At 44.6% G+C, this 24,528-nt stretch overlaps 1 protein-coding gene across 7 annotated transcripts in view; it reads left to right on the top strand.

The window, feature by feature from the left end:
* The window catches only part of CACNA1H (calcium voltage-gated channel subunit alpha1 H), a 416,735-nt gene extending 393,005 nt beyond the window's left edge, over nt 1-23,730 (top strand). For 6 of the 7 annotated variants that reach the window (XM_072600754.1, XM_072600744.1, XM_072600736.1 and 3 more), the window contains 6 exons: nt 1,865-1,939; nt 5,904-6,025; nt 6,958-7,299; nt 7,723-7,900; nt 19,922-20,103; nt 20,816-23,730. In XM_072600754.1, coding sequence (XP_072456855.1) covers nt 1,865-1,939; nt 5,904-6,025; nt 6,958-7,299; nt 7,723-7,900; nt 19,922-20,103; nt 20,816-22,012 — 2,096 coding nt within the window. In that variant the 3' untranslated portion in view covers nt 22,013-23,730. Of the gene's footprint in view, nt 1-1,860; nt 1,940-5,903; nt 6,026-6,957; nt 7,300-7,722; nt 7,901-19,921; nt 20,104-20,815 lie in introns of all 7 variants that reach the window. The other variant, XM_072600712.1, reaches the window with a different exon arrangement.
* The last annotated feature ends 798 nt before the right edge of the window (nt 23,731-24,528 follow it).

Below are 24,528 nucleotides of genomic sequence, written 5' to 3'. Positions count from 1 at the left end.
TTAGGTATGGGTTGGATAAGATACCTCTGAAATCATTTCTGACTCTCAAACCATGGCATTCTAGGGCCTTCTCTACTGGGATTTTCCTATCAAATGCCCATACTTGGTTATGCATGGGCTTTAGATGTCACCATGAGAGTGGTGGTCTATGGTCCTACACTCATGTAGCTTCCCTGCCCATCTGATGTCGGCACAAGGCAGTTATGGGAGTGGAGAGCAGGGCAGTCGCTGAAGAAGGAAATAGATCTGCCAACTGGTGCTAAAAGTTCTCTTAAGATAAAGCTTCTCCATGGACAGATTTCAGGGGATTCATGAGTGTGGCGAGAAAAAAAATTACATCTTTGTTTTCACCAACTCTGACTGAAATTTAGCATTTCTTTCAACTAAGAATTTAAGCAAAAAACATTCAGAGAAGACATTCATAGGCTTTCATCAGACTGCTAAAGGGGTCTAGGATGCAAAAAAAAGGTAAAGCATCCCTATGTTAAGCTTATCTACATATGATTAGCAGTTTCCCAGACAAACATCAATGACATAAAGGTATGGGAAGATATGATATAACTTCTCTGCTCCCCAAATCATCCACCAGAGATGACTCCTGCCCAACAAATGAGTCATGGATGTTCCCAGAGTATTCAATAATTTCTAACAACTTAGTCTAGCACACCATCACTACCCTCCCCTGTAAGCCCCAGGGCCCTGCAGTGGTCATTGGAGATAAACCTAGAGAGATCATCTCCCTGGCCGCTGGGGACATTAGGAAGATGGAGAACTGAGAAATGAGTTGAGAAAAGGAAATTCCAGCATGAGGAAATCAGACAAAGCAAGCCCTGAGGACAGCCAGAATAGGTGGCTTCCTTGTCTCAGTACCCAGGTGAGTTAGTCCAGTTCTAGATTTCAAGGAACATAAAAACAGGTCTACATTCCTTAAATGTCACCACAGGGTTTATTCACAACATAGAAACCACTGATGGTACAGACAGACAGACTAAAAAGTATGCAAGGACTCTCGTCAATTTCTCAGCTGCCTGTTCTGGTCTCTAGGGGACAAAGCAACACAGATAATAATCCTACCCCAAACTGCAGGCTACCTCTGAGTGGCCACAGCAGTTAGAAGTAGCCCTGTTTTATATTTGGGAAAGCAAAGGAAGCCTTTTTCAAATGCACTCATGCAAGGTAGCTAGAGCCTTTCTGAATGGATCTGTCATGGATGAGCTAGTTAAAGATGTGCCCATGGATTCGATTCAGTTTTACAAACATAACTCAGTTATTCTATGCATGTCACTACACTAGCCCTGAAACAAGGACAAAAATAGTCTAACCCTCAAGGAGCTCATATTTTTACTGAGGGATACAGTATGTAACCATAAATAAAAACAGGATAATTCATAGAGAATGTAGGAAGGCAGGGGCTCAGTAGGGGCTTCCTGGAGCAGCTGAGCCTTGAAGGCTACTTTTGAGCTTGGTATGTGATGAGCCTGTGCATGGGTGACAGCCATGGTCAATGCCAGCACATCTGATGCTGCAGGTCCTGGCTCTGTGAAGTATGCATGGCACATGGTATGTGGTGAGCCTGTAGAGGGAGGAGGCCCTGGCAATATACCAGGCTGCCTTGCCACCGTGGGTCCCCAGTCTGTAGTGTGTGACAAAAAGTAGGAAGCACATGGCATGTGGGATATGGCCAGTCTGAGTGTGGATGACCCCCATGAGTGATTCCTGCCATCCTGAGCCTGCAGGCCCCTGGGTGGGCTATGGTGCACACAAGAAGCGTGGTGTGGCGTGTGATGAGGCTGTGCATGGGTAACACCTGGGCATGATGCCAGCCTGCCTGACCCCCTGTTCTACTTTCTTCTCATGTAGGTAGGGAACCTTGGCCTGCTTTTCATGCTCCTGTTTTTTATCTATGCTGCCCTGGGAGTGGAGTTGTTTGGAAAGCTGGGTAAGTAGCAGCCAAGGGTCAGCATCCTGGCCCTCTGTTGTTAGATCCCATCCCCCAGGCCCAGAGTTCCCTCCCCCACTTTTTTTTGTTTTTACTGAGGGCGAGGGAGGACATTTGGCCTCAGACAATGGAATGGATCTTGGCCCTTCTAATCTTCCTTTCTCCTACCTACTATCTCTGGCACCACATGTATGAACACATACACACACATAAGTTTTGGAGCTTAAAGTTTATCAAAGATCCATAACCCTAAATTTGTATGTCTACAATACTATAATCTAATTTAACCTCTTTTATTTTACTCATGGGGATACTGAGGCCAAGAAAGAAGGGACTTTCTCAGAATCACACAGAAGAGTTGGGTTTCCCAACTGGTATTACTGTTGTAACTGTCGTGGCTGTTGATCTTTATCTTCGAAGCATGTAACAGAGATCATCTAGGGAACCAACACTCTGATTCTACAGATGAGGCCCAGTTGTGTTTCTATGGTGTTTTATAGTTTGTAAAGGGCTTCACAGATGTTATCTCATTTGATCCCTGCCCTGTGAGGGAGGGGTTATTATTAGCCCCCTTTTACAGATGAGGAAACTGAGGCTGCCCATGTCTCACAGCAAGGAAGAATCTGAGGAAGCCTTGAGACTCAGGTCTTTGAGTCTGAGTCCCAACAGTCTACCTATTGAATCCCAAGGTCACATGGGTTTTAAGCGGCAGGGCTGGGCGATGAATTCTGATTCTCTGTTGCCAAGTCCAGTGCTCTTTTTATCACCTAATCCTACCTCAGTGTCAGTATACAATCAGGGCACTTGGCTTCATACAGATATATAAGAATGAACATAATGTGTTTACTTACAGGTACATGAGCATATGCATGTACATGTATACTCCAATTGTCAGGAGTAAACATACACAAGCACTCACATATGGATGAACACATGTACTCACAAATATGTTCACACAAGCACATGTATGTGCATATGCTGCCAAGTGCACACACATCCACCTACGCCCCCCAGGGAATTCCACCATTAAGTCAATCCTTAATTCTCAGAGCATGCCCCCAGCAGCCCTGAGCTAGCCTGGCCTTAGACAGAAGCTGACTCTCCTCCCTATGTCCTCTGCCCCATCCATCAGCAGCTGACTTCCTCCTTCCCTTGGTCTTGGGGAGTTTCTCGGCCACATGTCATTATCTGGTTATCTACCAGAGGAGGAAAGAGAAACACTGATCTCTTTGCCTGTCAGATAAGGCCCCTTCAGTTGGGTCCCCAGGATGTGGCTTCCAAAGTTCATGGCAGGGGTCATCATGCTTTTTCTTCATGCCTCTTGGGACTAATTCTCATCCAGCACCTTATCTGAGCAGCCCTGGACAAAAGGACAGGTGGGGAAACTGAGGTTGGAGAAAGTGATTTTCACACAGCCAGATGGTGGCTAAGCCAGGTCTAGGATTCAAGTCCCCTGGTTCTTTAGAAAAGGACTCCTCAAACAATAGCATACTTCCTATTAGTAGGGGCCAGGGAAACCACTGCCACCACTACCCATACTATCAAAGGGAGAAATCCCTAGCTCCTGGGGTTATTCTCTAGAATGATCCCTCTGTCCCCACCTCCTTTGGGTATGAGATGAGTGAAGGCAAACACATCAAGCCTGAGGCAAAAGTAGATGGGAAGAAAAATCTGGTACCAGAAAGGAATCACATTATGTATACCTTAAATTGAATAGATCGTTGTTTTTGGATTATCCAGGGTTTGGGATTATCTGTATCAGTGGTCTGGTAATTGAAAACTGACTAGATTGACTCCATAAGACTGATCATGAAACCTCCCTCAAACCATTCTGCCGTGTGGGCCTATAATAGCCATACTTCTCTATAGCACTATATGGTTTACAAAGAATTTAAGTATTAGCACCTTCATTTTATACACAGGGAAATTGTCTATATGCTCATGGAAATGATTGATAAGGACCGAGAACTTAAGCCCAGGTCTTCGAATGTTAAATTCAAAGCTCTTTCTTTTACATCAGCCTGAGTGATCATTAGTATAATTTCTAACAGCCTTTGAAATGTCTTATCAAAAAAGTAAGCATACTTTTCCATGTCAATAGGTGTCTTCATCCCTGATCCTCACCCTGCCCAGATCCACATGCCCTGAAGAGGCATGCCTGAGGTGCCTTCCCTCTCCACCATTATATAAAGCAGAACCAACCCCATGACCAGAAAATGGATTCAAATCCAGATGCCAATTATATACAGATAGCCCTCTATTGATGTAGTCTAATGGAAAAAGCACTGATTTGCAATTAGAGGACCTTAGTTTGATCCCTATCAGCTGCCTAGGAGCTCTGTGACCTTGGCAGATCGCTTCCCCTCTCTGAACCCCAGTCTCCTCACCTATAGAATGAAGGGGCTGGTTAGGGCCATACTATCTCTTCCAGTTCTAAATCCTATGCTATATTTTTGATGCACCTATCCACCCAGTGTTATTTACATTTCAAAAGCAGCAATGAAGTGTATGAGAGAGAGCCCTGGACTGAGAATTCACTGCCTGACCTTAAAAGTCACATCACTTCTCTTGACTTCAGTGTTCTTATCTACAAAAAGGGGATATCAATCCTTGCCCTACCCTGACTCCCTTAAGGGATTTTTGTGAGGATCTGATTAGATGCTGTACAGGAAAGAACCTTGAAGGGTACCAAACTGGGCACAGACTGCAGTGGGAAGTAGGATAACCTGTAGCTGTTACTCAGTGGGGAACTCAGGAAAGGGGAATGGAAGACCCACAGCATGTCTGACTGCAGGGAAGGGAGAAAACTTAATGAACCAAGAGAGGCTGGAAACATGAAACAGAACCAAGATGAATGCAGGAAAATAGCTGGGAGTCAGATCCCCAGTTTGTTTTTAGGAAGCTAGAAATGGTTGGAGCCAATCTTGGACCTGTGAGGTTCAAATGAGGACACCAACTTCCCCTAAACCGACCCTTAGGCTACCAGAGTGGGAGAGGAAATGCAAACTCTGAACCCATTATTGAAGATGGAAGGCTGAGGTTTAGATGTCCAGGAGTCCCTGGAGAAGCAGCGTTCCTGGGGTTTGGGGCGCCAAGGGGTACCATTGGTCACAAAACCTCCTGCTCCCATCCCATCCCCAATACAAAGTCTTGGACAAGATTCACTGTATCAAGACCTGCCAATAGTCAGATACCAGGGCCAGGCATCCAAGGACTCAGATTACCTCAGCAAGGTCTTTGGTCTCCCCTTCCTGTGCAAGGTCACCAGACAAATTCTTTCATTCATTCATTCATTCATTTGATAAATCTTGAGTACTCAACCACAGAATACATAAGATTTAGTCAGCTATGTCCTTGTATAAGTCTGTCTTACTAGGCAGATAGCAGATTTGACTCTACAGAACAATAACACATTTGTCTAGCATTTGGGGGCTTATAAGGGCTTATAGAACCCTTTCCTTCCAAAAATCTTATGAGATACAGTGTACAAATGCAAAGGACACCTGGATTCAAATCTCCACCTCAGAAACTTACAAGCTATACAAACCTAGGCACATCTCTATGCCTCAGTTTTCACATCTGAAAAAGGAAAGGGTTGGATTTGATATAAATCCTATATCTAGATCCTATGTATGATCCCTTCCTTCTCATACTGTGCTCTTAAATATTATCATCCCATTTTACACATAAGGAAAATGAGGCTAAAACCTTTAAGTAACTTGCTCATGGTCACAGTAAGAGCTGAGATTTGAACCCAGTTGTCCTGACTTAATTCCACCGTGCTGGCACTTGCTTGTTCATTCAACACAACTGTGTGTACTCATCAGTGAGGACAAGAAGCAGCTCGGGAGGATTCTTCCTTTCACCCAGGAAAGAAAGGCCAGGAGTGATGTAGTCAGAATTGTCTTCCTAGCAGAGCCCTGGGCTGCCTGACCAGGCTGGTGGGTCTCTTCTTGCTTCCTAGATTGCAGTGAAGATAACCCATGTGAGGGCCTGAGCAGACATGCTACCTTCACCAACTTCGGCATGGCCTTCCTCACCCTCTTCAGGGTGTCCACGGGGGACAACTGGAATGGGATCATGAAGGTATCTCCCTGGTGCCCTAAAGTGCCCAAGCAACACAGTGACCAAACTCCCCATGCTTCCCTCAACCCCTGCTCCCTCCCCACCCCCACTCCCCAATCTTCCACGAAGAGGAAGGGAGGGGGCAGAGACCCTCAGAAAGCAACCATCTGGAGGGAGATGGACAAGGACCTAAGCCCTGCCTTTTGAGTACTCAAAATAGAAAGGGAGTAGGCAAGTTTTCCATGAATGTCTGTATTTGATCCAGGCGTGGTAAGGCTTCACAGAAGGGTCAAGAGGTCAGAGAAGGCTTCCTATGGCCGGTAGGGGGTGTAATAGATAAAACACTAGATTTGGGGTCAGGAAGATCTAAGTTTAAATCCTGCCTCTGATATGACTAGCTGTGTGACCCTGGGCAAATCACTCTCACTCTCAGTTTTCTTTTCTGTAAAATGGGGATAATAATAGCTTCTACTTCTTTGAGTCAGTATGACCATCAAATGAAATAGCATGTGTAAAGTACTTTGCAAACCTTAAGATGCTGTAGAAATGTTAACTCTTGATGGCCTGGGTAGCCTGTGAAGGTATGGTAATGAGGACGTTCCAGTATGAGTAAAGAAGAGGAGGGTGAGCATTGGTGTATGTAGGGGGACAGTGAGGAGCCCAGCGGGAGGTTGGGCATTAGGGAAGAGGGAATCATAAGTATGGATAGCAGTTTGGAGAGCAGGAAATAAAGGGCTTTCAGTGTGAGTCTGAAGCAGGATTTATCTGGTTTAATCCTATAGCCCCAGCTCCCCAGAATCCTTGATTAATTGCTAAGATAAATGGGTATCTAGGGCCCATGGAAGCCTTGTTATCCCTGCCTCTAATCTAGCCCAGCCTGGCCTAGCAGAGCAGGCCTGCCAGGCAGGGGAAGGATGGCTTGGGTGCCATCCCAAGCTTGTCTCTGTGGTCAGGACACGCTGCGGGAGTGTGCCCGTGAGGACAAGCACTGCCTGAGTTACCTGCCTGTCATCTCCCCCGTCTATTTCGTCACCTTCGTCCTGGTTGCCCAGTTCGTGCTGGTCAATGTGGTAGTGGCCGTGTTAATGAAGCACCTGGAAGAAAGTAACAAGGAGGCCCGAGAGGATGCAGAGATGGATGCTGAGATTGAGCTGGAGATGGCACAGAGCAGCACAGCTCCTGCCACTGTGGCCCGAGGCCCAGGGCCCCCACCTAGCCCAGACAGCCGGCCACCCACAGGGAGCCACCAGGCTGGGAGCCCTGAGTCCATTCTGTCCGCAAAGCAGCAAGCCCTGGTAAGCACCTCCCTGCCTCCTCAGATCAGCATAGCCAGGTTTGTTTCTGGGCATCGGACCTTTCCCCGCAACCTTGTATTGAACCCTGTAGACCAACCATTCTTAACCTGGGCTCTGTAAAATTGGATAAGGAAAAAATTGTTTATTTCAATATAATTGGTTTCCTTTGCAATCCTACATATTTTAGTCTGTGAATTTAAAAACATTATTCTGAAAATGAATCCATAGAAAACATTAAGCTCTCCTGCTGAGCTAGTTCTGGTTATAGTGAGGTCCAGTCCCATGTAACTCAAGACATTTGGAAGATGCCATGGAGCTTCATGGGGCTCCACATGCCCAGAACCAGAGTTTAGAGCAGGAGATGAAAGGCCCAGGATGAAGACCTGAGATGACTCAGGAACCCACCATCTTGTTTCTCTATAGGAAGGCACTGGCTCTTCCAGGGAGTCACGAAACCTCCTTGTGGTGCACAAGGTTGCTGTGTCCAGGATGCACTCCCTACCCAATGACAGCTACATGTTTCGACCTGTGGTGCCAGCCACAGCCCCAAATGCCCTGCAGGAGGTGGAGATGGAGACATACCCAGCGAAAGCCCCAACAGGTATGGGAGAGGGAGCTGACCTCAATGCCTCATCCATGTCTCTCACCCCACTAGCAGTAGCAGCACCACCCCTAGTAGGTCAAAAAGGGCCTAATCAACGAAACTAGTCATTGATCTTGTTGGGATGGAAGTCCAGGAAGGGATGGACCCAAGGTCTATCAAATCAGGTAGAAAAGGAAAGAGAGAGGCAAATGATGGAGAGAGAACTGCATTTGGCATGAGAAGGTCTACCTTGCTCTGCTAAATGTGAGATAAGTCAAGTCCCATCCTTTCACTGGAGTTCAGTTTCCCCTTTGTAAAATAATGAAAAAACAAGAGTAGATCATCCTTAAGGTTCCTCCTACTCTAAATCATTTGGCACAAGTTTGTTCTCCAGTCACTCACCAGTCACAGGGCTTTTTCAGTTTATAAAATATCTTCATATCTTTTCTCAATAGTCTTGGGAAGGAGTCAGACAGGAAAGTTGTTATCCTCATTTTATAGAGAAACTGAGGCCTACTGTAAGTTGCCTGCCCAAGCCACACAAGGAATCAGTGGTAGAGTTGAATCCTAAGTCTCTTAACTCCCAGGGTCTTGGGGCCCTTTCCATCATACCCATAAAGGTCATCACATGAGGGAATAGAAACATCCCCCAGTGATGAGGAACATGGAGACCCCATTCCCTGCTATGCCAATGCTGAGAAGGCTGTGCTAGAGCCAGGGAGATACAACACTGGAGGACACATGTGAAGGGTCCCAAGCTCAGAGTCCAATACCTTGGCAGTGAAATATGAGTGTTTTCTGAATCCCAAAACACAATCCTACAACATGCCCTGTCAAGAGTTGGGGGAAAAGGATGGAGATGATGCTAAAAGGAAGGCCAATATCTGGATCAGGGTATTCAGGGCACTTTCCCCAACAGCTTCATGCGTTGTACAAGGTTACTTCTAGATTCCAACTAAACTTCAACTAAAACAAGTGAGATGCCAAACCCAGTGTGCTTGGCAACCCAGCAAGACCAGAAAGGCCAGGGCAGAGCAGGACAGATCAGGGAAGCCAGGGTCCTATGCTCTGGGCTGAGCTCATTGGTCTATTGAAAAAGTTCTGCCACCCCATCAGCCAGTCAGGAATGGCTCCATAAGTTCTAGTCACACACTCCCCCACAACACATCATTCAGTTACGAAGCCAAGGCTCCCTCTCTTATCTACTGCATGATTCAAGGTACAGGTTGTTCATAGAAAGCTGCCAGGGGTGCCTTCCCAGAGAACAGGCAAGTTTTCCCAGTGCTTTAGAAACAGAGAGACTTTCTCCCTGGAGTAAGCATGTCTGAAGGATCTCCCAAATATACCAACTACTTTGAGACATACATTACTATAGCTCCTCTCTTTCCTCTCAAGGGAAGTAACTGGGCATGAGTGTGCCAGGTGTGGCCAGTGCTCAATGAGGAGGGCATCCTGAACTCCCTGTCCCAGGACAGTGTATATAATTACATGCATGGAGATATCTCTGAGGGAGGAACGTATAAAAGGAACTCTGGACACACTGGAAAGAGAAAGAAATGACAGAGATGGGAGGGGAAAGCAAGAGCTTTTAGGCAAGGTAAAATATATAGCTGCAACTTGAGGGAGCAAAGCCTCTGGTGGAGAGAGGAGGCTTACTAGATGGCACACCCACACAGCTCTATGGAACTGCTTCACTAAGCCACATACTTTGGGCAGCCACACAAGCCAGAATGGTAAGAACTTCCACAGAAGCAGAAACACTGAAGTCAATATTGACCCACAACATCCATGCCAAGAGTCCATTGTCTATGTCCTGCTTTTATGAGGTTGTAGAAGTCAGGAGGAAGGAAAACACAATAGTGCAGATGCTGGCATCTTCCCCACACATGAACATGCATGTACACAAATGCACAGCTCCTCAGCCTAGCACGAAGAGGAATAGGTACGTGCCCTCCAGTCATGCTTACCCCAGTGAACAAGTCTCTCTGGTTCCAAAGCACCATAAGAACCTGGCTGTTCTCTGGGAAAAGGCTCCTGACAGCTGTATGTGAATAAGTTGTGCCTTGTCATTTGATAACCCCCTAAATGAGAAGAGGAGTCATGACTTCAACATTGAATGACTGTTCAATTGTGGAAGTGTGTGAGAACACCTGGACTCCTGGCCATTCCTGATTGGCTGAGGGGTTGTCAAGGCTTTTGGCTGGAGTCTCACTGAGAGAGAGAGAGACAGTTCATGAAGTTGTCAGGAATGCACTGTCTAACTGCTAATGGAAGCTCTCTATGAGGCTGTTTGAGGTACACAAGCTACCACAGGGGCAGTGAACTCCAGCAGAAATAGGGCCGCTCAAGAGGCATAAGGACCTGCTGCTTCATATTGACCTAGAAAAATACATATTAACATTATGTATGTTCTATTGTATTTTTATTTATTTTGTTACGTTTCCCAATTATATTTTAATCTGCCTCCGGAGCTGTATGTGTGACACCTCTGGCGTTCTCTCTGGTCTTCCTTATGCTGTTCTCTCTCTCTCTCTCTCTCTCTCTCTCTCTCTCTCTCTCTCTCTCTCTCTCTCTCTCTCTCTCTCTCCCTTTCCCTCTTCCTTCTCTTTCTTCTTCTTTCCTCTCTCTCTCTTCCCCCTCCTTCCCTTCCTTCTCCTCCCTTCCCCTCCTTCCCTCCCTTCTCCTCCCTTCCCCTCCTTCCCTCCCTCTCTCTCTCTCCCTCTTTTCTCTGTGTCTTTCATTCTCCCTCCCTTCTTACTTTCCTAGCATTCCTTTTTGACCTCTTGTCCCAGAGATGTCCACACCCATGTGCCCCCCCATGCATAGCCTCTTAGGACAAGACATTCCTCCAATGAGAGAATCTCCTTGGTTTCAAAGCATTTGGGGCACCTGGCCGTCCCTCTGGGAAGAAATACCTTAACAAAGACAATTCATTCCTAGTCACCCAAAAGACTCATGTCCCTTTTGACTCCTCCCAGTCATGCGGTTTTATTTTGTAATTTCAAGAAATTGGAAGATGTACTGTGAAATAAGGAGGGCAAAAGCACCATGAGCAGCTGGAGCAATAGAATAGGTTGCAGGCTTTTCTCCATAAGTGGTTCTGGACCCTCCAAGGACAATGCCACCTCTGAGATGCCCCAGAATTCTGGGGAGGTGCTCCCCATATCAGGAATGTGTGGGACTGACCAGAGGAAGCAGAGATGATTTACTACTGGGAGGGGAACCGAATGTTGACTTGGTAATGACCAATGCAGAGGTTCAAGGTCCTTCTCAAGGTGTGATCCCAGGGCATGACTTACAAACCTAATGGCCACCGTCCAATTTGGATGCTTCATGTGGGAATGAAAAACACTTCCAGAAAGAGACTAGAGAGCACCTCTGGATTTATGGTGTCTTGGGCAGAAGCAAAAGCACTGTTTTCATCACTGGAGACAGTTGAAGAAAAGATTAAAGAACCTGGGAGCTGAGCTAAATCTCCAGGTAGAATGGGGAATTTATTTCTTTGGTTATAATGGGGAAAAGAGGGCCAGGAGATAGTAGTGCTGACCTAGATGGTCGGGGTGATGATAGAATAAAAAGAAAGCAGAACTGCTCTATTGCTTCTTTTCAATTTGCCAACGAGAATTAACTGCTGTGCAGCCACATCTCTTTCTTATACTTGGGAAACTGGGAATTTTTTATCTTACATGCATGACTTTACATTTATCCCTATTAAATTTCATCTTTTTATTAAAAAAAAAAAACAGAAAGACTTGGATTCAAGTCCTGCCTCTGATAAAATGCAGGCTGAGTGATCCTGGGCAAGTCATTTAACCTCTAAGTACACTAAGCAGTTCTCTAAGATTATAAGTTGCAGAGATAATGCTGAACTAACTTGATAGTAACAGATAGAGTGCCTCATCTTCATGAGTTCAAATCCTACCTCAGACACTTACCAGTTATTGACACCAGGCAATTCACTTAACCCTTTTTACCCCAGTTTCCTCTTTGTAAATGAGCTGGAGAAGTAAATGGCAAACCATTCCAGTATGTTTGTCAAGAAAACCCCAAATGGAGTCACAGAGAGTTAGACACAACTTAAGCATGCGCAAACACACATATACACATATACATACTTCACAGGCAGACTGTGAGGAAGATGCTCTACAAACCTCAAGCCTCACCACAGATTCAGCCATGGTGATTATTCTCTTTATTTTGGGCAGCTAAGTGATGAAGTAGATAGCATGATGACCCTGGAGTCGGGAGGATTCATCTTCCTGAGTCCAAATCTGGCCTCAGATGCTTACTAGCTGTGTGACCCTGGGCAAGACATTTAACCCTGTTTACCCAAGTTTCCTTGAGCTGAAGAGGGAAATGGCAAACCGTCATGAAGAGTCAGAAATAAGTGATACAACAAACAACAATAACAAAAAATAATGGGTATAATACAAACTGGAGGAAACTGAACCCTCTAAGGAAGAAGCAGATGCATGTCTGCAAAGGATGACCATATGGCTCCATGAGTACTGGTGATCAAGTAGGAAAGCATTGGGAAAGGTCAGAGGAAGAAAAAAGGAAGAGATGGGTTGGTTGTAGACTTCCTAACAAGGAGCAGCGAGGCAGCTATTTGTCCACCTTACCGTAACAGAAGTCTGCTGTCTCCTGGAGTGTAAGACACAACAGAGAGACTCACCCTCCCCCCATCCTCAGGACTTTCAGATCTAATGACTGCTACCCACTCCTGGTAATTGTTATCCACTTGGACACAGAGAGAATCAAAGAAGCATTGCTACTGGTTATGAAATCTGATGTAGAAAACTAAAGAACTTAGAGGCACGGGTGCTATATTCATCACTTTCCAACTGAAGACAAGGGCTTCATAAGAGAAGGTGAAAAATTGGTTAAGAAGATGATGCCTGAGAATGGGATTTAGTTCTCTGAACTATGGATTAAAATATAGAAATGAGAGGCTCTTGAACAAGAATGAAGGACACATAATAAGACTTGGTTTAAAAGAAGTATTCACCCCAAGTCCTATAAATCTAATCACAAGGGCTTTAAACTGAAAAAGAAAGATGGAGAGAAAATCCTCCCCTCCCCTCTCTCTCTCTTTCCCTCTCTCTCTGTCTCTCATCTCTCTCACAAACACACATTCATTCTTGTTTATATATATGTGTGTCATATATTATATATATTTATACATATTTGTATGCATTCATATTTAAGCTATCTATACAAACATATATGCGTATTTATATAAACATTTAAATTATCTACATATAAAGACATATATACATATACAAAGATCCATCAAGCTAGATGCCATAAGAGTTTTGCTATAAGGAAGGAATATGCACAGTAAGAAAAACCCTCAAGTTCACAACCAGCACAATCCACAAGAGAAGCCAACACTAAAATCTATGGCCTTAGATGTCCATATCCAAATGCACAAAATATAGGGAGCAAGTTGAGCAAAAGAGAAATCTTAACACAAGAAAGCAAATTTGAACGTATATAGCTATAGAAAAAAATCTATGTCCCAAAGTCAAAAAGGTCAGGGACAGATTAGTTTGCTTCTTTAGTTATCGTGGGGAAAAGAGGGTCGCAGGAGAGTCAATAGTGCTGCTCAGAGTGGGTGGTGTGATGAAAGACTTGAAAGAAAGCAGAACTGCTCTGTTGCTCCTCTTTAGTTTGCCAAGGAGAATGACCTTCAGGCTGGAAAGGACAGGTAATTAGAGACATAGTAAGAGCACCTAATCGCCATTGACCAAGTCACGAAGCCCAATAGAACTCCATCCCAGAATATTTAAAGTACTGGTGGCCATGCTTTAACAAGCCCGTCTGATGTTCGAAAGATCACACAGCATGGAAGAGATGTCACAAGACTGGAGAAGAACAAGTGTCTTGATTTTCAAAGGACAATCAATTCTACTATCTCATTGTCTTTGACTTTGACTTCAATTCCTGGCCAAATTCCAGAACATATTAATAAAGTGATGGTTTCTGACTACCTTTAAAAAAAGAAGTGATCATCACAAAAACTATTGTGGCAAGAGTAGGTCACAACAAAATCACATGATTTCTTTTCTTTTTTTTTAGAGAGGGATGGGTTGGAAGTCAGAGTTACTAGACTGGCAAATCAGGGCAGGGCCACAAACAGAGTTTACCTCACTTTCCATAGAGCATTTGACAGAATCTCTCATCCTGTTCTTTGGAAGAGATTTAGCAGTGCTAGACAGAGCAAATGAGGCTTTTTTGAGAATGGGGAAGACGTGGACATGTTTGTAAGCAGCAGAGAAGAAGCCAATAGACAGGGAAAATTGAAGATAAGTGTGTGTCTGTGTCTGTGTCTGTGTCTGTGTCTGTGTCTGTATCTGTGTCTGTGTCTGTGTCTGTGTCCGTGTCCGTGTCCGTGTCCATGTCTGTGTCCGTGTCTGTGTAATGAGGACAATAATAGCACCTACCTGTCAGGGTTGTTGTGATGAAATAATATTTGTAAAGCACTATAGAAATGCTAGCTATTATCGTTATTATTCTACCTTACTGCAATTGCTGTCATAAGAAGAAAGATAGCAAAGAGCCCTGGAGTCAGAAGAACCTGAGTTCAAATTCAGCCTCTGACGCATACTAGCTGTGTGATCCTAGGCAAATCATTTCATCTATATGCTTCAGTTTCTCTTCCATAAAATGATCTGGAGAAGGAAATGACAAACCACTCCAGTATCTTTAAACAAGAAAACCCCAAGTGTAGTAACAGAAAGTAGGACAAAACGGAAACAACTCAACAACAACAGCTGCCTAGGAAACAGAAATAAGGAAGAAAGGGATTCCGGTGCCTATACTAGAGTATCCAGTGTGAGTTAGGAAAAAGGTAAACTAAAGATCTGAATGTAAAGAAGTAAAAATTAACTCATAGGAATCATGGACACTTAGTATAGGACTTGGGATATAATAGAATTATAGACTGGTATGCCTTGTGCAAAAGAAGTAGATTAGACAATTAAGACAGCGAACTAGCATTCTATACCTGTGTGACCTTGGGGAAGTCAACACATTTCTGGGCCTCAGTTTCCTCATCTTTAAAAATTAAGAGGTTGTACATGATTTCTAAGGTCCCTCCATCTATGGCCCTTTAAGCAAGGATCTGAGAGTTCATCCATGTGTCTACTCCTTTGCCTTTCATGAGTTGCTGTGGCCAGAAAACTCCATCACCTGGAAGTCATCCATCCAGTGATGAGATTCTGAATTTAGCTAGGCTTCTGCTCAGAAGACAGGCATACTCTCCATGTCTGGACCCACACTTGAAACCTTTTCAGCTGGAGGTAGGACCTGCCAGATTTTTCATTCCACTGACGCAAACTTCAAGAATCCAAGGCCATTTCCATAACACAGAAAGACATTTGAATACACAGTAAGGCAGATACACAGTAAAGCAGGCCTGCACAACTTGCAGCCCACAGACTGCTAACAGCCTTCTGGCTGCTTGCAGTGCACCACAGGATTTCCTCTACATACAAAGGATGCTTTCCTCTACGTTTTTCACAGACAGCCCGAAATTCTTTGGTGTACAGCAAGCGTCCTGTGGGCTACAAGTTGTGTTGTCCTGCAGTAAAGCAATGAGACAACAAGCATTTATTAAGCACTTACTGTGTGCCAGGCACTGTGCCAAACACTGAGGGCACAAATAGAAGCAAAAAAAAAAAGACAGTTCCTGCTCTAGAGGAGCTTTTGGTCTAATGGAGGGAAACAAGACTGGAATTAGGATGGAGGGGAAAATGCACCAGCATGGAAGCATGATAGAAAAGTCCAGGAGAATCAGAAGCATATATATCCAAGAGGGGAATGAATCACAGCTGGCCTGGACTGGTCCCCAAAATGAAAGCCCCTAGATTGAATTCATCAATAGGAGAAAGGGTCCAACATGGTGAAGTGATGTTTCACCAGTATGGTGGCAAATTTCAGGAAAGACAGAAGCACAGCCCACAGGGGAAAGGGCATGATGTTAGTGGAGAAAATCAGTATAATAATATGGTAATCCATGAATCTGAAATTTCATGGGGTGCATGGTGAAGAGTATCGGAGGAAGGAAGACGAATTTGACAGGACAGTGGAAATGTACCGTCCGGCCAGATGGAGGAAATGGATAATGAGTTTCCAATGCAGATAACAAACTGGAACAGAAGCATGATAGAGTTTTGATAAAGGATTTTAGCAGTCTGAGAAACCTATGTTTGGATCCTTTTTTTGCCACTATCAGAACAGCTGATAAATCTTTGACTTGACTTGCTGACACCTTTATCTTCCAGAAGATGGAGGATATGATGAGGGGACCTTCTATTCTGGACCTGATTCTGACCAATAAGGAAGAACTAATTGGGGAAGTAAAAATAACAAAACCCCTTGGGACACAGTGACCAATGACATTTTATAGTTCATGATAATAAGAACACTAGGCATAGTCGGACATGAACCTTAGCCTTTGGGAGAACAAAATTCAAAAAATTCATAGAAAGGATAGATAGGGTCCTATCCTAAAATTATTAAGAGGAAAGCTGACTCAAGAAAGATGAGAAGCTCAGAAAGAAACATTCTGATCAAGTAATTCCAAATGAACCTAAAGAATAAGAAAAGAAATATCTTCAAAGAAATTAATGTGACCATACAGGAAGCTCATCAGTCACCTCAACATCTCTTTTATCATCCCTCCTTTCCACTTCTATTGCAACCACCCTGAGAGCCTCAACATTTCTCATCAAAACTACTTTTTCCTGCTTCCCTTGTCTAATCTACCTTCCATAACTCTTATATGAATAATCTTTCTACTGCAACCTTCTGATTTCTCAGAAACTTCATTACCTCCCCATTGCCTACTAAAGTATAAACTCTTGATCCCAGCATTCAAGGCCTTCTATAACCTGTTCCATAATACACTTTTCCAGCCTTAGCTCATGCTTCTATGCATTCATCCTGTACATTCTAGCCAAACTGGAAGACCGCAGACCCCGTTCTCATCTTTGTTTTTCTATCTCTGAACCTTCTCATCTCTCATCTGTCTTCAGTGCTCCATTGACCTCACCATCCCCCACCACCCACAGTCTTCTTCCATTCAAGTTAACTCTCTTTCTTCAAGGTCCAACTCAAATGCTGTCTTGTCCATGAAGCTTTCCTTGGATAGCCTTTCTCCTCAACATGAAAATGATTTCCTTTTCATCAAATTTTTCATTAACACTTTCCTGAAACTGTCCTCAGAGAACCCTGTTCTTTGACCATTAGATTCCTGTGTAGGCCACAATTTTTAAATCTAGAGGACTGGTCTTGGATTCAGAAACACCAGCCCTAATCCTAGCCCTAAATACATACTAATTGAATCACTTGGAACAAGTCACTTAACTCATCAGTGCCCTCAGTCAAATCTCTAAAGCTATTGTTGCTGATAAAATGCTGATATTTATGGGTGAAGGGAGTTCCTAGGGCAAAAAAAATCTCTGTAAAGTCTCTGGCTCAAGGCCAATTGAACCTTCTGACCATCAATTCACCAAGCTAGCCAGGGTCCATGGATTCAAAGATCTATTTCACCTGATTCTATGTTTCTTCTAACCAGTTTACCCTCATGTCCACTTGCACTTAATCCAGTAATCCAGGTAATCTTTAATCCAGTACCTGTTCCATATCTCTATTTCTCTGTCTCTATCTCTCTTTCCTCTGTGTCTGTGTGTCTCACTGTCTCTATCTGTGTGTGTCTCTGTCTCTCTCTCTGTCTCTCTCTCTGTCTCTCTCTCTCTCTCTCTCTCTCTCTCTCTCTGTCTGTCTCTCTCTCTCTCTGTCTCTCTCTTACATACACACACACACACGCAACTCAGTGTGTTAATTCTAGGTTTATTCACAAAGGAAAACATATTGAGATATAAAAAGATTCAAGTAACTGAAGGTGCATAGAAGGAAATGTCTGCATCGCAAATTGCATGGCTACCTAGTTTATTAGTCTCTCTTAATATATTTCAAGCCCCAGGAATCAAGTGTTCTACCCTCCATATTTCTCCAAGCTTTCAGGGCTCTACTCTCAGGTTCCTCCTTCACCCAAACCAAAAATGTCCTCTTCCTGCTTAGTGAATATTATGGGTTGACCTATCCAGCTGCCTTGCACCAAGCCCATTTGTCAGTTTTCCAACCCCAAGCCAGACCTCAGTCAATCAAGGTATTTCCTCCACACATTCCCACATAACCAAAATCAGAGGACCTGTCATTCAAATAAAGCAACACTTTTCAAACTTGTTGGTTTTGGGATCCCTTTACAACTCCTAAAAATTATTGGGAACCATCCCAAAGGACTTCTGTTTACATGGGCTATATCCATTGATATTTGCTATATTAGAAATAAAACCAACTTAGTGCTATTACGAAAAGAGTTTTGATCTTGAGGACCACACTTTGAGAACTTGTGAGATAAGGGAAAGAAAAAGGAACATCATATGCAAAGAAATAGATGATCATGCAGTTGTTCTATCAGCTCAAAACACCCACAGTTTATAGATTATAGATAATAATAGTTTGATAATAACTTCTAAACTATGAACTCCTAAGGGTCACCCCACCTCCAAGTAAGCCTTGAACTAGAATTTGAGGGTCTTTGTCCCTAGGTCTTTGAACATCTGACTAAGCCTTTGGGCCTCATAAATTCTCTGCCCCTGCTGATCTGTCTTTTTTTTTTTTGTTTGTTTTGTTTTGTTTTGATTCTTTCACGACCTAACTAATGTGGAAATATGTTTAACATGATTATACATGTATAGCCTATATTAGATTGCATGCCATCTTGGGGAAGGGGAAAATTTTGGAACTCAAAATCAAATAAAAGTGAATGCTGAAAACTAAAAAAAAAAAATAAAATAAAATAAATAAATTCTCTGCCCCACAGGACACAAGCCCCTGATCACATTCCTGCATTTAATACCTCAGCCTCAAAAGCAAGAAGAGTTCCCTGAACAAACTCCTTTATCATCCCCAATTTTTCCTCCCAGGAGAAACAGTTTTGCCACAATGGAAGCATGTGTTTCTCTTGAAAAGATCAAAGGGCATATGTATTTCAGAGGGCATATTTAGGACTCTCGGAATGTTTATCCACTGGTTTCTCTATTCAGAGAAGACAGTTCTTTATTTCATCAATAGACCCATATAATCACAAAGTGTTTCCTTAATCCCTATCCCCATGTGCCCATCTTTGTGTTCAGCTATGCCATGGGAGAGAAAGAGAAGACGTAGACCCAAATCCTAGATATGGAAAGCTTACCATTTGGGGAGGCAAAGAGAGGAAATCTAGAACCTACCTTCTGTCAGTTCATATTAGAGGGGAGAAAAAGGAGAAACAGATCCAGTACTCAGACTTGAAAATGTCAGAGTCAGGGAGAAACAAGAAGAACAGATCTGGGCCCTAAAATTGAAGAGTTTCACTTCAAAGAAAGAGGAAAAGAGCAGTGCTGGGCCCTGCAGCTGGGGAGCTCACAGAGAAGGAGGCCTGGGCCCCAGAGGGGCTCCCAATAGTCTAAGGAAAGAAGATATACATGTGAGATTTTTAAATATGATTTAGAGGTCACAAAGAGTGGGTCTGATTATGAGTAAAATCTGATGAGTGCAGTAGAGAAAGAAATCTCTCCATAGATGGTAGGTATGTTTTCTTAGTTTTAACTGATTGAATTGCATTTGGGGAAAGGGTCATGGCAAATCCCTTAATGCCAGGGCACTGGATACTGTATTCAGAGGCTCAGACCACTGTCATCCTCTGGCTCTAATTAATTAAACCCCCTTAACTCTGGCTCAGACACCCAGCCACATCCTTATTCCCCACATAACCTCAATCCCAGGCTGAATCCTGACTCCAAACCCTGATCCCTATTTCCAAACTAAGCCCTAATCCAACCCCAGTATAACTCACTAACCACACCCCAGTCTCAGTCCTACCTCTGGATTCGTACTAACTTCCCATATTTTTCATCTCAAAGACCCTTTCTTGCTGCCATATGTATAGGATGACTTTTGGCATTATTTTTTCCCCTCCATTCCTAGGCTCAGTCACCTCTGTTCACTCCCAGCCTGTGGAATCCTACAGTTCTTCCCTACAAGTCCCAGTGGAAAATGCCTCGCTGCCAGCTGCATTGGGGCCTTCTCCTTCTGCCACTGCTGAGGTTCCAAGGTCCTCACAAAGTACTCCGAGGTCGCCCAGCCTGAGTAGGCTGCTCTGTAGACAGGTAGGAAGCCAATGGCTGTGATTCTCCATCCTCCAGCCACCTAACCTAAGGTGTTTGTTTGCCTTCTTCCTGCAGGAAAAATTCCTTTTATATTATTACCCACTTTCATTTTATGGGTCCAGCATTCTATAAAGTATCTCATCTGATCACAATAGTTCTGGGAGGGAAGGAAGAAGGAAAGAGGCAGAGAAAGATTTATCCCCATTTGACAGATGAGGAAATTTGGCCCCTGGAGGTTAAGTAGTTCAAATCTCTTGTCCTCAAGACAAGTCTGTGATTTGCACACTTCTGCAGTACTGAATTAGGGGCAGAACTGGGGCTAGAATCAGGTTTCCTGATACCTCCCCCAACTTACTCCCAATCCAGAGTTATTTGCTTTTCTAGATTCTAAATGTCTCAGTGAATCTGTGCTTAAACCATGTTGTTCACCATATTGATCCTCAGGGCATGCTACTCGTTCCTGCACCTCCCTTGACCTTTAACTTTATCTTTGGGGGTCTGTGAATCTACAAGGTTGAATCCCACACTCAGTCAGAGGTTGAGGCAGGCAGCCTTTTATAGAGCAGGATATTAGGGAGACCAATGTTGACTCTGAAGATGGGGTAGTTGCTCTCAGGACCAACTTTGGTAAGTGTGGTTCCCCTTGTCTCCTGCAGACAGAACCAAGAAGATGCCCCCTAACCTGCCCCATCACCTTGTGTTTGACTTACAGGAAGCCTTAAGGACTGATTCCCTTGAAGGTCAAATTGCAGATTCCAGGGACAACTTGACTGGGGAGCCCAATGAGAAGACTCAGCCAAAGCGGGGCCCAGCAGGCACCCTGGGTGCCTCCCTGATGTGCCTGAGCCCTCTCTCCATGCCAGGAACACCACCTCGCTCTCCAGTCTCATCCCCCCACTCCCGCCCTGCCAGTGTCCGCACCCGGAAGCACACCTTTGGCCAGAGAAGTATTGCCAAGCGACCTACTGGGCAGAATGGTGACCCTGGCACAGACCCTGAGGCCTCAGACCCGGCTGACGAGGAGGTGAGTCATATCAATAGCTCCGCCCGGCCGTGGAGGCCCCAGGCTGAGGTACGGAGTCACTCAGCTTCAACTTTCACCTCCCCAGTCCGAAAGGCCTCTGCTTCCCCTAGTGAGGGCCGTGTGGGAAGCAGTGGGCGGGACAGGGACCTGAAGAAGTTCTACAGTGTTGATGCTCAGGGCTTCTTGGACAAACCTGACTGGGCTGATGACCAACGGCGCCACTCAGTAGAGGTCTGCTCATCCATCAGTGAAGGAGATAGTATCTACGAGGAGTCTGGGGAGAAAAAGGCCAGGTCATCTGGACCAACTGAGGCTGAGCCTGCCCCAGGGGTTCGAAGGAAGAAGAAGATGAGTCCCCCTTGTATTTCCATCGATCCTCCCGCAGAGGATGAGGGCACCCCAGCTCCTCGCCCCCCAGTGTCTGAGAGCAGTGCGACCACTCTGAGGAGGAGGACGCCATCTTGTGAGGTTACCCCAACCCCCACAGCCTCCCACAGGGACTCCCTGGAGCAGGGAGAGAGTGCTGCAAGTGGGGCTGACATGCCCCCCAAAGGGGAGTGGCGGGTCCCAGCCCAATGCCGGGCAGAGCTCCTAATAGTTCCCAACTTCTCCTTTGAACCGCCAGATACAGGTTCTCCAAGTGGTGGTCACTTTTTGGACAGTGGCCAGACCATGCCTGCCAACTTCCGGCCAGATGTGGGAGATTCCCCCATTGGGGCAACAATTCCCATGGAACTCCAAAAAACAGAGCATTTCAAGTCTTCTGGAGACCCCCCTGAGAAAGGCCAGGAACTCCTCCTCACTGTTCCCAAAAGCCCCCAGAAGAAGTCAGGATCACCCCCCACAACACCCACTACAGATGATCAAATAGATGAACCAGTATAGCTTTGGGGATGGGTGTCACTAAGGGCTTTGATGCTCAGATTTAGGTCCATGCCCAGCAGGGGAGGGGGAGAGAAGGGGATGGCAAGAATGCAGCCCCACTCTGGCAGAGCTGGGCTGAGCTGGGATTGCCCAGGGCCCGGGCCCAGGCCGGGGCTGTGACCCCGTAGGTTTGCAGGAGGGCCAGGCAGTGGGGCCTACCAATGGAGCCGATCCCAGCCAGGGGGCAGGGAGGGCAAAGCAAACATTTTTTTCTTTTGGAAACAGTACAGGGAAGTCGCTTTTTTGCCCCCCATAAGCCTCAATCACATTGATTCAGGTTTGGGTTCTTTTTTTTTCCGCCTCTAAATGGCACCTTATTGTGTAGAAATGACACAGTACGTGAAAGTGCCCGGGCGACGTGAGCTGTACAGTGTCTGTATATCAGCAGTTCTATAAATAGAAATAATGTATTTGTGAGATAAAAAAAGAAAATGACAAAAAAATCTGTCTTCATAATGCACATATTTTTATAGAGAATAATCCAAAACGTTGGCCATTAACCTCTTCCACAGCTAAGTGGTGTTTCCTTGTGTTAATGTGGGAGTGAATTTCTTTTTCATTTTCTCTTCCTTCCTTTGCCCTTCTCATTCCTTTCTTCTTGTCCACTGCTCCTTCCAAGGGATGTTTCTGGGTGCCTCCCTCCTTTCTTTGGTTCAAGAAATATCACATCCTCCCCCTGGGGATAACCAAACCACTACTGACTAGGGCAATAATATAGCATCATCCCTTCCCTTCTTCATCCTTCACTCCTCCCGTCCCCTCCCCACTCCCAAGCAATCTTCCCCATAGTATGTGTGATTGTTTTGGTGTTTTATTTGACATGTTCTCCTCCTACCAATTCAGGTTAAGTGTCGCAATAATCGGAAAAGATATACTCAATGTTTAGCTTCTTGGGTCCAAGGGCCTTGGAAAAGGTGGAGGGGAGAAGGGAGGGTATGGGTGTGGGGTGGGGGAGACAGGGCAAGGAGGAATCAAAATGAATAAACGTTAAATTATTGAAGAAATATTTTGTTTGCTGCAGTCAGAGTAAGTTATTGGCACCAGATGGAAAAGGTTGAACACGCTTGTCCTGGGTCCTATTCTTGGGGAGCATTGAAGCCAATGCTGTTTTCATCAATCACCAGGGCAGAGCAAGGGTAATGCTACTGCTAATTCTCCTGTACTCTCCCCACCCCCCCCCCATCCCTCACACAAACAGTCTGTCCTCCCAACCGCATCTGCCTTCTTCAGTATTGGGGGCTGGGGAGGAAGGGTGATGCCCAAGAAGAACCACAAGGGTGTATGCATGTGTGCTTTGGTGAGTAGCACAGGGCCTCTATGAAGCTTCTAGTTGACCTTAGCTCCTGTGTGCCCTAGTCCCGCTGTGCGTGTCTCCGCCCCTTGAAGAAATTTCTTACTTGCCATTCTAGCCCTCTCCATATAATGGTTCTACCAATAGAAAGTTGTTGTTTTATGAAGAAGAAGGAAAAAAGAAAAGGAACATGATGATAATGATGACAAACACAGTGATCATCCACCCGGCATTATGGTACTTTCTGCAATCAGCCATCAGCTGCCAATAATCCCCAGACGCCTCATATTCATGCATTCACCTTGTACCGTCTGTTATTGATGCATTCATTATGCAAAACGAGAAAAATGTATCTTGTTTCACATGTATTAAACTATATAAACTGGAAGTGTGGACTGAATTTCTAAGTTGAGAGGGTGGGATGTCCCATGTTCACCCCCAGACCTGGGTTCAGCTAAAAATATTGATGGCATCTCTTTGTTTTGCCCCAAACCTACGTATGAAATCTAAGGAAAGTGGAAATTTTCATTCATTCACTCATTGGTTCTTTCAGTCAGCAAACATGTATAGAGTACCATAAGGAAGAATGCAAAACAATATAGTGGAAAGTCAGCCAATAGGCATTTATTAAGCACCTACTATGTGCCAATAACTGTGTTAGGTGCTGGGGATACAAAAGCAAAAGATAGTCCTTGAATTTAGAATCAGATGACCTACATTCAAATTTTAACTTTCTATTCACTGTCCGTGTGACCTTGAATGTCACTTCTCTGGGCCTCAGTTTCCTCATTTGTAAAATGGAGTTGGAGTAAATGATCTCTAAGTTTTCTTTGAGCTCTGAATCTATGATCTTGTGGTCCCTTCCCCACCATCTCCACCCTACCCCCAAAGCATAAATATTGGTCCAATTTTAAGAGGCAGAAAGGGATAGCAGGAAAAAGGATAACCAGCTTATTTGGTAAAGAAAAGACCCTCATCAGACTTCTGAGCTTTACCTGGTATATCCTGGGAGTTCTCCCTCATGTCTCTGACTTTGCCCATAAAATATGACTTTTGAAGGTCAGGCCAGCTAAAGAATCTGACCAGTGATGAAACTTGGGCCTGAAAACTGTTAGGCTACCATTTCCACAACCAGGACTCAATCCACTTGAAGGAATAAAATGTTCAACCAGCTTACGGCTCTTCA

The sequence above is a fragment of the Notamacropus eugenii genome, chromosome 1 (genome assembly GCF_028372415.1).
Source record: "Notamacropus eugenii isolate mMacEug1 chromosome 1, mMacEug1.pri_v2, whole genome shotgun sequence".
NCBI lineage: Eukaryota > Metazoa > Chordata > Mammalia > Diprotodontia > Macropodidae > Notamacropus > Notamacropus eugenii.
This window is presented reverse-complemented; position numbering and strand designations above follow the sequence as displayed.